This window comes from Ceratotherium simum, chromosome 12 (genome assembly GCF_057802395.1).
Source record: "Ceratotherium simum simum isolate JZ-2026a chromosome 12, ASM5780239v1, whole genome shotgun sequence".
Lineage (NCBI taxonomy): Eukaryota > Metazoa > Chordata > Mammalia > Perissodactyla > Rhinocerotidae > Ceratotherium > Ceratotherium simum.
In genome coordinates, this window is record NC_141911.1 from 40,976,920 (window position 1) to 40,990,468 (window position 13,549).

The 13,549-nt window shown below is 36.4% G+C and overlaps 1 protein-coding gene across 1 annotated transcript in view; it reads right to left on the reverse strand.

The window, feature by feature from the left end:
* Positions 1-13,549, reverse strand: part of SMARCA5 (SNF2 related chromatin remodeling ATPase 5) — a 41,858-nt gene that overhangs the window by 6,610 nt on the left and 21,699 nt on the right. Inside the window, exons 10-19 of the mRNA XM_087437575.1 lie at positions 12,140-12,249; positions 9,756-9,982; positions 7,764-7,885; positions 7,530-7,682; positions 5,634-5,766; positions 2,717-2,865; positions 2,410-2,529; positions 1,154-1,264; positions 710-823; positions 399-521 (exon numbers count right to left, since the gene is read on the reverse strand). Coding sequence (XP_087293701.1) covers positions 399-521; positions 710-823; positions 1,154-1,264; positions 2,410-2,529; positions 2,717-2,865; positions 5,634-5,766; positions 7,530-7,682; positions 7,764-7,885; positions 9,756-9,982; positions 12,140-12,249 — 1,362 coding nt within the window. The remainder of the gene's footprint in view (positions 1-398; positions 522-709; positions 824-1,153; positions 1,265-2,409; positions 2,530-2,716; positions 2,866-5,633; positions 5,767-7,529; positions 7,683-7,763; positions 7,886-9,755; positions 9,983-12,139; positions 12,250-13,549) is intronic.

Below are 13,549 nucleotides of genomic sequence, written 5' to 3' on the forward strand. Positions count from 1 at the left end.
AGCTTATTTAAAGGTAGGTTACGGTCAGATTCTGAAAGGCCTTTATTGAACCCTAAAGGATGTTAAACAAAAAAGTACCAAGCAAAGATATGTAACTCAGAATTGTAACTCAGTAGCAATGTGAAAGATTCACAGGAAAAGAAAGATGAAAACAGAATGGTGATCAAAAGGATACCCACTCTGTCAACGCCAGTGCAAATCTATAATCTTTCTTAACTACCTCAGCAGCTACTAACAATCAAAATGTAGCATTTACCCATATGCCCATGCTTTATCGTCTCCAATTATTCCATTTTTGAAAGCAAGAACTTGTTACTTCTTTGTATACGGCAACACAACCTAACATAGTACCTTACAAAATATCGGTTACTCAATTTTGCGTTGATTGAAGGCTATACCTGTGTTAGAAGCTTCTCTTTTTCCTCTAACTCTTCATCATTAAGAGGTTCAGCTTCATCAATTTTGAGCTGTTCTTCTTTTTGTGCCTGTGCTGCATTTGGTAGGTCAGGATTTCGAGGTACCTAAAAAAAATATTTATGTCCTCAATCAGTAAATTTTAGAAAGTATGTGATAGACTGAATTCCTAACCAATTAAATGACATTTCATAAATTTTAATCCAACCATAAAAGAAAACATACCAATATCCTGTATTTGTCTTAAGTTAAACACAAACCAGATTAATTATGAACAAAGTATTATTTCTATTACCTTGTATCCAATAGTTTTTCTGTAATATAGAATTTCTTTTTCCAATAATTCAAATAAACGTGGAGGAAAGAACTGGAAATCCTGAACATTGGGTTGTTTGGGAGGTCGAGGAGCCTAAAGAAAAATAAAAGTAGTACTGTCCATAAAGAAGAAACTATTTTGCTTTAAATCTACCCCTAATCTTCTTTATTCCATAAACCATAGCAACTAATTCTCTAAGCAACTGAATGTATCTTTTAATAAAACTGAACATTAATCAAATTTTAAATGCATAGATTCAAAACTAATTTTTAGAAAACTTTTAACAACTACAATCTCAAGGAGGTACACTATTAGAAATCAGATAAAATGTCATTCTCAATCTGTTTTTATTGCAAGAATATGAGAAGAAAAATAATTTACATTTCCAATATCTTTAGAAACTTTTGTCCTCCGTCAACTCACCTTGGGTGCTTTAGGTTCACTGACACGAAGCGCTTCCCTGAAATAGGCATCAACAGCATAGTTGGCTTTTCTTTCTCGTTTAGGTGGTTCAATCCACTCTGTGAATGCAATCTAGCAAATGGGAAACAAATCAAATCAGCAACTTTTATTATATACAGTCACAAATCTTACCTGAATACAACACACACTAGGCACATCATTACAACTGTTTGTAAATGGAAAGATATTCATAAAATCCTGGACTAATAAGCTCTACGAGGGTAGGGACTGCAATATTTTCCTCAACACTGTAACATATAAGACAGTGTCTAGTGAATAGCACAGGCATTCAATAAGTATTTTTTGACCAAATTAATAATTCTGTTGGGTGAAAAAAAAAATGCTACAGAATGTATGCTACAACACAAATTAGGAGAAAAACGCAGATGTATATATTTAGCCTAGAAAAAATGTGGACGATATACATGTCTAAATGTTAACAAGAAAAACACTAGAATTATTTTTTCTTCTACCCTGTAGAAATTTTCTAATTTCTCTAAAATTCCAAGTATTACTTACGAAATTGGGAAATTTTTTCCTTTAATTATTACCAGTCATTTCTCTGCCGTTAAAAAAAATCTAGGGGTCGGCCCCGTGGCTTAGCGGTTGAGTGCACACGCTCCGCTACTGGTGGCCCGGGGTTCGGATCCCGGGCGCGCACAGACACACCGCTTCTCCGGCCATGCTGAGGCTGCGTCCCACATAGAGCAATTAGAAGGACGTGCAACTATGACATACAACTATCTACTGGGGCTTTGGGGGAAAAAAAGAAGGAGGACTGGCAATAGATGTTAGCTCAGAGCCCGTCTTCCTCAGCAAAAAGAGGGGGATTAGCACGGATGTTAGCTCAGGGCTGATCTTCCCCACAAAAAAAAAAAAAAAATCTAATAATGTGACAATTTTCTTGTCAATAATTTTAATTTTCAACTATCTCAAATTACTGTATTCACCCCACACAATATATTTCAGTATATTTCACAATATACTGAATGGTGTACAGTAAGCTTCATTACATAAACTTCTAAAACATTTCAGAGCTTACCAACTGAAAATTTTAGCATTAAATTTAACATAAAAATGAAAATAATTTAGATGTGAATAAATAGAAATGACTGCTGTTTGAGACAAACTTACAAAGCATTATACCTAACACTTAAAAATTCCAAGTTTCAAGTAAAATAAAGCCTTCAAGTAACCAAAAACTCTTTCTAAATTACCTTTTGTTTTTCTCTATAATCTTCCCCTTCAAAGTTATAAACACTTGACTCTGTATCCATGGTAAAGTTTCTAAGTGAGCTTTCACCCATCTTGGAGAGCTTTTCATTCATCTCTGCAGTCTAGGGAACAAAAGGAACACCTTATTAGATTGAGAATAGAAAAAAAGCACAAGAACAGTAGTCAAAATGCATTAGGCTTTACAGTACACAAAAGCTTCTTTTTATAATCCACATAACAAATATTTCCTCAGTTTTGGTTTAAAGTATTTTATATATTAAAAACATCATCATTTAATCTACATCTCACCTTCTTTGCACCTCTTTCCAAAATACCATCAATATCCTCATCAGTAATCTCACTTTCCTTGGAAGCAAATACATGTGTTGCCCCATGTCTAATCATTTGAAGCATTTCATCTTTCCCAATTTTGTTCAGATTCTGATCCACAAGTCTTCCTGAAAAAAGATTATGTTGTATACTGTTAAACTTTATTTTACTGGAAACTTGGAATTTTAAATGTTAGATGTAATAACTGTGTCATTTTGCCTCAAACATCAATCACTTCTCTTTATTCACATCTGCTTTCATTTTTACATAAAATTTAATGCCAAATTTTCTGTTGGAGGCTTTGAAATATTCCTAAAGCGTAATATGTAATGACACTGTTGCATACTGTTTCAATAAAATATAGTCTCGGGGGCCCGCCCGGTGGCACAAGTGGTTAAGTGCGCGTGCTCCGCTGCGGCGGCCTGGGGTTCGCCGGTTCGCCCCAGGCGTGCACTGACGCACCACTTGGAAAGCCATGCTGTGGCAGCGTCCCATATGAAGTAGAGGAAGATGGGCACAGGGCCAGTCTTCCTCAGCAAAAAAAAAAAAAAAAAAAAGGAGGATTGGCAGATGTTAGCACAGGGCTGATCTCCCTCACACACACAAAAAATATTTTTGTATGAGGTGAATAACAGTAATTTCGTGTATGTGAAAATTGATACTAGCAAGATTTTTTTTCAAGTGTTAACAGATGAGAGCACTATAAACAAAAAATTTCTGATAAGCAGAAAGATGTTAACATACTAATACTCCCAAATCGACTTTTTCTACTTAGAAAATTGAAGTACAAAAAACCTTCATAATGCCAATTTTTATGTAAGGACTGAAATATACATCATTTCTGAAAACTTTCTAATCTTAAGAACTGAAAACTGTTGAAAGCTTATTTTGATCATAGAACAAATCCAACACCAGAAAACTAATTAAGATCTTCCACTGGCAGGAATTTGGCCAACCCTACGATCTGTTTCCAAAAATACAGGCATAAAAACAAAATACCACAAAGAATTGTTTCCATCCTCAAAGGCCATTCACATAAAGCTTCAATTTTCGTACTCCAACTAACTTGTAATGAGTAGATAAAGATTCAAGTTGTTTTCTACAACTTCATTAACTACTTTTATCGTGGTTTTGGATACCTAAGAGAATGCACAACCAAACATCTGTTATGTTCAAAATTAGAATACATCCACAGAACATATTTCTTTGGACTGAAAGCTGTCTCACTGCAATCAAAACGTTCCTAGGTATACAGAAACTACTTCCCTGTTGGACAAGAAGGGAGCTTTTCAGACATAAAAGTGCTTCTGTGTATTCTCTGATTTTTAATTATGTCCCTTAGTCCATAAGACAGTAACGCAGAGGTATGCACATGAGATATGCACTTGCTGTTCAACTAATGTGTCTACAAATGAGGTTAACAAAACTACCAGCACAAAATTTTGCTCTGAAATTTGCCCCAGTAAATACTAAAAAAAAAATTAAGTCAAAAGACAAACAGCTTTTCTAAGTTGATTGTAAATGAATATTTTTTTAATCTTAATGTTTCACACACGAGAATAATTGAGAACAAGAACCACAAGGCAGGTGTTTTTCTAAAAACATGGGTGAATATGAAGGAGAAAAAAACTAGCCATTACGTCATCCATGAGAAACCTCACTGTTGGGCAAGCCCCAGAAGTCCCCAGTAACTTTTCTCATTAAACACTTCACTCTCATAGTTAACAGAGACGGACAAGTGACTTGCCTCTACCTCTGATGCCAATCTCCAACTACCATGAAGACTAAAGGAGATAAGGGATGTAAAGTATTTAGCACATTGCTTGGCACAAAGTAAGCACTCAATGTTAAGCAATTATTAACGAAAACAACGAATAATAAGCAAGTGTTAACTGTCTTCATGTATTCAAACATGTGGCTAACACTATGGTTGGCACTATGGGATATCAAAGAAACGTAATATTCCCTTACATACAAGGACGGATACTAAGAGACCGGTTGACAAAACCAAGACACATACATGGAATAACCAGGAACAGTCTAACAGTATACATTCTCAGCTTTACAGATAAAAAGTATACATTCATGATGCAATTTGAGAAGGAAAGAAACCAATGTGGGCTTGAGGTTATCAAGGGTTTCTTCCATTTTTCCATTTTACAAGTCCCATCGCTAACTTTATTGTGAGTTTCATGAGAACATAACCGTCTTCCTTTAAAGCTACTCTGACATGAGAACTTGACATTTCCTTCAATCAATCCAAAATAAAATCCCACTCTCACTCTCTAGTCCGATTTACATAAATGTTTATTCTGTGTCTCCCTCTCACTAAACTATAAACTCCTCTAAAACAAGAACACTTGTCAGTTTCATTCACCACTGTATTCTTAGCACTAAGAACAGTGTCTGGCATCTGGTGGGGGATGCTCAGTAAATTGCAGACTAGAAAAAAAGAATAAAATCAGATTCTTTGAGTATACTTTTTATTTCTTCAGTATCCCCCAGAGTAATCAATAGAGTACTTAGGACACGTAAATCACACAGACCACAGCTCTATTTAATCTGTACCACACTGAATACTGGGTATTTTATACATTATCACCTTTAATCCTTAAAAATCCTAAACAGTAGCTCCCTTTATGCCTATTTAATAGATGCAGAAACAGATAGTGTAAAAGAATTGCTAACTGGCAGAGTCAATATTAAAACTTCAACCTTCCTGAGCCCAAACCCACCCTCTTAACAACAAAACTAAAGCTCACTATCTGTAGAATATAAATATTGTTGGCTGCTAGCTTGAGTCAGCAGGTGCTTAGTAGTGAGAATCTCCTCAAAAATCCAGGGAAAAAACATGTATCAATCCAACTTGGTACGTTTTTAAAGTTTTAAGGCTCACCTTGTTGAATGACTATTGAATCCAATCTGAGTTTCATCTCAGCACGCTCCACTATTCTTTCTTCTACAGTGTTATCAGTTATAAATCGGAACACTCTGACAGTCTTGGTTTGTCCAATCCTATGTGCTCGGTCCTAGGCAAATTACCGTGTTATTTTGAATAGTTAAAAATTCACATAAATAACATCTGAATGTGTATACTAAGAAACAAAATTAAAATATGTTCACGTATACAATGGTTTTTAAAATACACATGTATACTAAAAACAGGTTCATAGTACATTAATTCTTCTTAAATTCTCAAAAATTTCTGTTTCAATCAAATTGGTTATCTCACAAGCAAAACTTAAGAGCGTACAGAATGTGTCACAGTTGCTGAATCTGTGAGAAACTAGCAGATTAACTTTACTAGGTTATTTTTTTTTTTTTTTTTAGATTTTATTTATTTTATTTTTCCCCCCAAAGCCCCAGTAGATAGTTGTATGTCATAGCTGCACATCCTTCTAGTTGCTGTATGTGGGACTCAGCCTCAGGATGGACGGAGAAGTGGTGCCTTGATGCACACCCGGGATCCGAACCCGGGCCACCAGCATTGCAGAGCGCGCACTTAACCACCAAGCCACAGGGCCGGCCAACTTTACTAGGTTATACCAAGATAACACACACATAATATCTCCAGACAAGACAAACAAAACTGTAATTTTTAAGTCTGATCATAAAGATTTTTTTTTTTAATCTTTTTTTCTTAGGTTTAAATTCAAAATGTTTTTCTACCTAAATCAAATCTAAATTTTCACGGCTATTAGGGAAAGAAGTAACAAACAAATGAACTCCACAAAGAATATAAAAATCCTAGTCTTTAAATATCACTCAATTAACTACATACAAGTAGCCCAATTAATTTGAATTCTATTTTCTGTTTAAATTCTGGTAAGTTCACGAAACATATTCCTACAAAACATCCTTATTTCTAATTGATCAATTTTCCCCAGTCACCCTCACAAAGAGGACAAGATTAAAGTGACCAACACCAGAGATCTAACCGTTGGGTTCATGGTCACCAACACCATGGGTCAAGTCATTAAAAGTATCAAACTGGGGCCTGGCCCGGTGGTGCAAGCAGTTAAGTGCGCACGGGCCGCTGCGGCGGCCCAGGGTTTGCCGGTTCGGATCCCGGGAGTGCACCGATGCACCACTTGGCAAGCCATGCTGTGGCGGTGTCCCATATAAAGTGGAGGAAGATGGGCACTGATGTTAGCCCAGTGCCAGTCTTCCTCAGCAAAAAAAGAGGATTGGCAGATGTTAGCACAGGGCTGATCCTCCTCACAAAAAGAAAAAGAATCAAACTTAAGAATTCATAAGTTTTCATATTAATCTACAGATCATAAATTTTCTCAACATAAGAATGATTTTCCTGATCTGGTCAAGGCACTCCCACACATGGACATAAATTTTAAGCATTTAATGTGGCAGACAGGTTAGTAGCTCACCAAACCAATTTCCTTTTCCTCCTAGGACACAACTACACTATCATTTAGCAACTCCCTGCAATCCGTTAGTGCTACATGATTTGAGTGCTGGCCCAAGAATGTGGGGGCACTTTCAGGCCTGACCCACAAAAAATTTCCTGGATAATCCTCAGCTCTCTCCTATCTCCCTTCTGGCATCAGGATACAGGGGACACAGCAGGACTCCAAGGTCCTAAGATATGCCAAAGCTGTAACACAGAAATACCCTAATTTAGATGGATGATCACCTGCAAAATACCCTCAATGAACTACTAGGTCAGAGAAAAATAAAATTCTACTAGGTAAAGTCACTGACGTTTGTAGATTGTTTATTAGCTTACTCTAACACATCTATTAAGCACAGAATATATTTATTTGTTATCTCTTACCATAGCCTGGAGATCTACTTGGGGATTCCAATCTGAATCATACAAAATTACTACATCAGCAGTAGCAAGATTGATGCCCAAACCACCAGCACGTGTGCTTAACATAAACACAAACTTCGTGCTGTTTGGTTCATTGTATGCATTGATGGACTCCTATGGACATAAATTAAAACAAATGTCAGAAAACTATTTAATCTGATGATTTTTTACCTCCCCTCCTCACATTTTACTCACTTGTCTCTCATCATGCGGTGTCTGCCCATCCAATCTGCAGTATTCATAATTTCTCCACATGCAATAATCTTCCAAAATATCCAATACTCTCGTCATCTGACTAAAGATTAGTACTCGTGAACCTATAGGTGAATAAAATAGCCCATTATCAGAAGATTCAAAGTAAAAATAATTTATTTAAAACTTTAAGGCCAACCAAAACTAAGACTAACCAATCACCCCTTAATTACAAGTTACCTAGTTGGTTATAAGAAATAAACTGTACATTATTTATTATCCAAATCAGTTATGCCCCACATCATGGCACAAATAGAAATGGGTAATATTTGTACAACACACTAAGGTAAACAGAAAAGGGTATTTGCCTCTGGCCTGGAAGGTCTTGCCATCCCAAAGGCTGAGACAATCATCTTTTTATCCCACATACATTTAAAAATAACATTCCATCCTCCAACACACACCCAACACCCTGGGGTATCATTCTAGTTCTGAAGACCATTCCAGACTGAAAGATCATAAAGGTGTGCCTCACATCTACACTGATTGCCCTTCACTTATGACATGATTCAAATTATTCAACTGCCTTCCAGCCAGCTGCACAATGCCTTCAAAAGAATGTATGAAGACAAAGGGATCATTATGAAAAACAATGACTATGAAATTATCTTGTCTTGGAAGCTGAGGCTGATAATCTGCTGTTGTCCCACGTTCCCATACCCCAAATGCATAAGAATGTTCAAAAGTCTCCATGTTCCCTGCAGAGTTTAATATAGCTTTCATTAATATCTGAGTATTTCTACCAAGTTCTCGCCACTCCTCCCCATCAATTCAATTCCTTTAATTACTTAGCTTCCAAGGAAAGCATTTTAGAAAATATATTTCCACAAAAAGGCACAAAAGGAACAAGAAAAAAGTAAACCAATTCACTGACAACTCTTACGATTTTTTTTTTTTGGTGAGGAAGACTAGCCCTGAGCTAAGATCCATGCCAATCCTCCTCTTTTTGCTGATGAAGATTGGTCCTGGGCTAACATCCATGCCCATCTTCCTCTACTTTATACGGGACGCCGCCACAGCATGGCTTGACAAGCAGTGCATCGGTGGGCTCCTGGGATCCAAACCTGCAAACCCCGGGCCACCGAAGCAGAGCATGCGCACTTAACCACTGCGCCACTGGGCTGGCCCCATCTTACGATATTTTTGATAGTCAGTATCCTACAGGAGATTCATCTACTGGTACAACTGTCATTCGTATCAAAAGATACAGAGAAACACAAATGGAGAAATTTGAAATCTGACTGTATACTTCATATTACAGAATGAGTCATTTGTGTGTAAAATGCCTTGATGTCTGGGATTTGCTTCAAAACAATCTGGGAGGAAGAAAGAAGTTATGGTATAGATGAAAACAAGTTTTGCCATGAGTTCGTAATTGTTGAAGCTGGCTTCATATTAAGTTCGCTCTACATTCATGTAATTTAAATAAGTCTGTACACATACCACAGACATACTGATTTTCATATAAAAAGTCAGCATGTCATAAATAAAATTGCTTTGGGTACATGCACATAATGTTTAATTAAAAAATCCACATAAATAATTGAAAAACAATACTATGAAACACACCACCACTATCTACCAAAGGATCTGGGATCTGTGTATGGGTAGGAAGAACATTCTTGGCATCTTATTAAAAAAACCCTGACACAGATTTCTAGGAAAACATATATAAAATAAGAACTCTCTCCCAAAATCCAGGGAGTGTGGCTGCCCTAACTACTGACCACTTTCTAAAAGATTTAAGGCCTAAAATTGCAGGGGGAGAGAGGAGAGATAGAGCTCAGATAATGGATCAAGTTTTTTAATGTCCCACACCTCAACTTTATCGAGCGCCAGAATAGTTATTTCAAAACGTAGCACTCCCTCATTTTAACAACAGAATTTTTAAACAGTTTTCATTACTTCTCAATTTAATACCATTAACACAGATACCTTGTTCTTTTAATTTAGGGAGCAGCTTGTCTAACACCACCATTTTGCCACTGTTGGTAACTAGATGCATATCTGTCGTATAAGGTGGACCAGGTTCAGCTCCATCAAATAGGTACGGATGATTACAGCATTTCCTCAACTGCATCAGGATGTTCAATAACCTCATTTTGTCCATCTTCCCTGCAGAGTTTAGTATATCTATATCCTTCATTAATATCCGAGTATACCTATTGACAAGAAAAATATTTTAAGACAGCTCAAGGGTTCCTTCACCAGTCCCTGCCACTTTACATACTTAATCTCCTTCCCCATCTCAACCCAAATACCTGTAAAAAAACAACCCACCAACTTGTAAGGGGTAGTTAGGAGTTTACTATCTATAACCTTCCTTTTTTCTTCTATTTCTCTTTATTGCCCCCAGTGTTCTAATGTTCACCGTTATGCTTTGGGCCTTGAGGCCCAAAACAGTATAAAATCGTCTCCTTGGGATGAATTCAAACAAAGCAATATGATACATTTTTAAGTAATTAAGCAAAACTTAAAATGTTAAGTTTTAAACATAGTTTTAATTTGTAGCCTTTTCCAACAGAAAAGTGCCACTATTCAATAACTATTCAGTGTAGCTAGTGTAGTGTCTGGGTAAGAACATTAAGACCTAAGAAGAGAGGAAGAATCATGAGAGGGTAAGGCAGGATGATGAGAATAGGATGAATACAATGTGATTTAAATATAAGTAAAAGTACATGGGAGCTGGGGGGAGATAGGAGGGCAATGAAGCTACAGCCATAGCCTAAGGTTGAACTGCAAAAAGTCTTGCGTGTATACTAAGAATTTAGATATTATCCTGCAGGAAGTAACAATCTAAGTACCAAAATCTCAGCACCTTGAATCCTCTGAACAAAATAACTTGAATAATCTAAGCAATCTATGCTTAACGACTCCAATTATGGGCCACAAAATATTCGAGGCAGACCTTTCCATCAAAATTCAGACTAATATAAAGTTCACTAATATGTTTAACTAAAAACATCTGTCTTCCCTTAGTACTGACTCATGTCTTAGTTCTGTACTTTAGAGCCATACAAGACAAGCCTAATATCTTTGCTACCCTATAAAAGCCTTTCAAAAGTTCTGAGGACATTTAGGATGCCTATCTTCCACAGTGGTCCTCTCTTTCCAGATAACATGCCCGTTTCTTTACATTACATCTTTTCTGTCCTGTTACGAACAACTCCAGCCCCTTGTAAATATTTATCATTATCAGTTATGGAACTGAATACACTTGAGATGTGGCGTAACCAGTAAAGAACAGGGTGGCTATTTATCTCCCTCCTTTGAACACTACACTTATATTATATGCTAAGGTAACAGTTATCTTTTTCTGCGGCCACTTCACATTGTTGATTCATGTTGAGCTTTCTATATACAAAAAATAAAAATTAAACACTAAATCAGTTGTTTCTAGCCTTCTGGATTTCATACATTCATAAAACTTTTAAAAAAAATGAAAAAGATAAAAGAAACATAACGTTTTTAACTTTTTTATTTTGCCCTATACGAGTGTTTAAAAATAGCTACCATGGGGGCCAGCCCCAAGGCATAGTGGGTAGAGTCGGGGCGCTCCACTTCGGTGGCCCAGATTCGTGGGTTCAGACCTCAGGCACAGACCTACACGACTCGTCAGCCATGCTGTGGCAGTGACCCATGTACAAAATACAGGAAGACTGGCAAAGACGTTAGCTCAGGGCTAATCTTCCTCAAGCAAAAAAAGGGGAAGACTGGCAACAGATGTTGGCTCAGGGCGAATCTTCCTCAGCAAAAAAATACACAAATAAGTAACTTAAAAAAAAAAAATAGCTACCATGTATCATCACCACCATTTCACAAAAAGACATTTTATCCTGCCTAAAATAAAACAACTCAGAACGGAGTCTTTTAGATTAAATAAATGTAACTTTATGGGGTAAAAGAAAGCACTTAAGTTTTCTCATATCTCTACAATCTCCAACTTCATCAAAAACAGCACTAATCCATGAACCAGTATTTACGAACCACCCAGTTATTCATGTCTCACATCTGTGCCACCATACCTTCTTTTTTAAAAACCCAAGTAGAGGGCTTTATATGTATCCCTGTTTAATTAAATGCCAAGTTTAATTTTTGGATTCATAAACCTCCCACCCTGATGCTGTCATCAAATAGTTTCAAGACTTCGTATCACAAATTTGATTAGCAAGCCCTACACTATAGGACCAGAAAACTGTTCAGGCTGAGTTCAACCCAGCAAACAGGAATTCCTTGAAGATGCAAATTAGGAAAACAAAATACAAATGAAAGTTAGTGAAGAATCAATAGTGATTTCAAAAACATCTCAGAACACATACCATTCCCTCTGCATTTTGCTAAGACCCACATAGATTTTCACTTCCTTCTTTGGAGGCAAACTCTTTTCAACATCAGCCTTAATTCGACGAAGGAGGAATGGACGCAAAACCTTAAAACAGCAAAAAGAAACGGAGACAACCTTATCTGTAATCTAAGTATTATTTCAGGATCCCAAAATTGTCTATTAAACACATGGAAAAGAAATTTATCTGCTTGAATATCAAGTGATTTTTAGGACTTCTCCCTTCCAAATATATAATAATTTATTATTACTGAGTTCCTGAAGGATAATAATAAAAGACCATTATTTATTCAACATATATAATGAGTATATACTTGCTATACTGTCATAAAATACTGAAAATAATAGTAAATTGTAAAGATGATGTTTTCAACATTCACTGCCTTTCAGGTTTAAAACTAGTTACTTGCATGTAGACTCACATAACTTAAGAAATGGCTAGGTCCACATTAAGATGCCTTTTCGGTTACAGTTTTTAAACTTACTTTTTCTTATGAAAGTAGACCATAAGGATACAAATCATGAGTATATAGTTCAATAAATTTTAATCAAGTAAACACACCCACGTAACCATCACCTAGATAAATAGAACACCCCAGAAATCCTTCTTGTAACCTTCTTTAACTTCTTGTAACCCAGGGGAACATTTTAATTCCCCTTTCCTCCCCAAGGGTAAGCAATATTCTTACATTTTATCATAGATTAGTTTTGCCTGTTATTTTTCTATACATAAGATTCATACAGTATATGCCCATTTATGTCTGGTTTCTTTTATTCAACATTATGTTTGTGAGATAGATCCATGTGGTATGTAGTAGTTCATTCATTTTCATAATAAACTGTAAAATACTTATAAAACTAAAGATAAAGATATCCCTTTATTCGTATCTTCCTTTGTTCTAGTTACACTAGCATATAAAAATATGATCATCACAAAACAAATCAAAAATTGGTGAGAAAAATAACTGGCAACACTTCTCTAATATCATCATGTAAGGACATAGTATAGCTCTAGCTGGTAGCCCGCACCAACTGTCAGACATGTGAGTGAAGACCTTCAGCCCCACTGGTCCTCTTCCAGAACTGTCCAGGTTAACGCAACTGGATGAATCCAGCTAAAACCAGCATAGAAACCACTCAGCCAATCCATAAACTCTGAGGTTATTAAAATATATACTACTAAAGTTTTTTTGGGGGGCGGGTTTGCAAAACTGATACATCAACTAAGAATTATCTCATTCCTAAATATACCCATGCTGATTCCAAATATCCTCTTCCATTAGACCACAGGAGCTGTGGTGGGAATTTCAAGACAGACTATAGGAAGGTAGCTACCAGACCTCTTCTCTCTGATTTGATAAGCATCTTCATACTACTCCCTGAACAA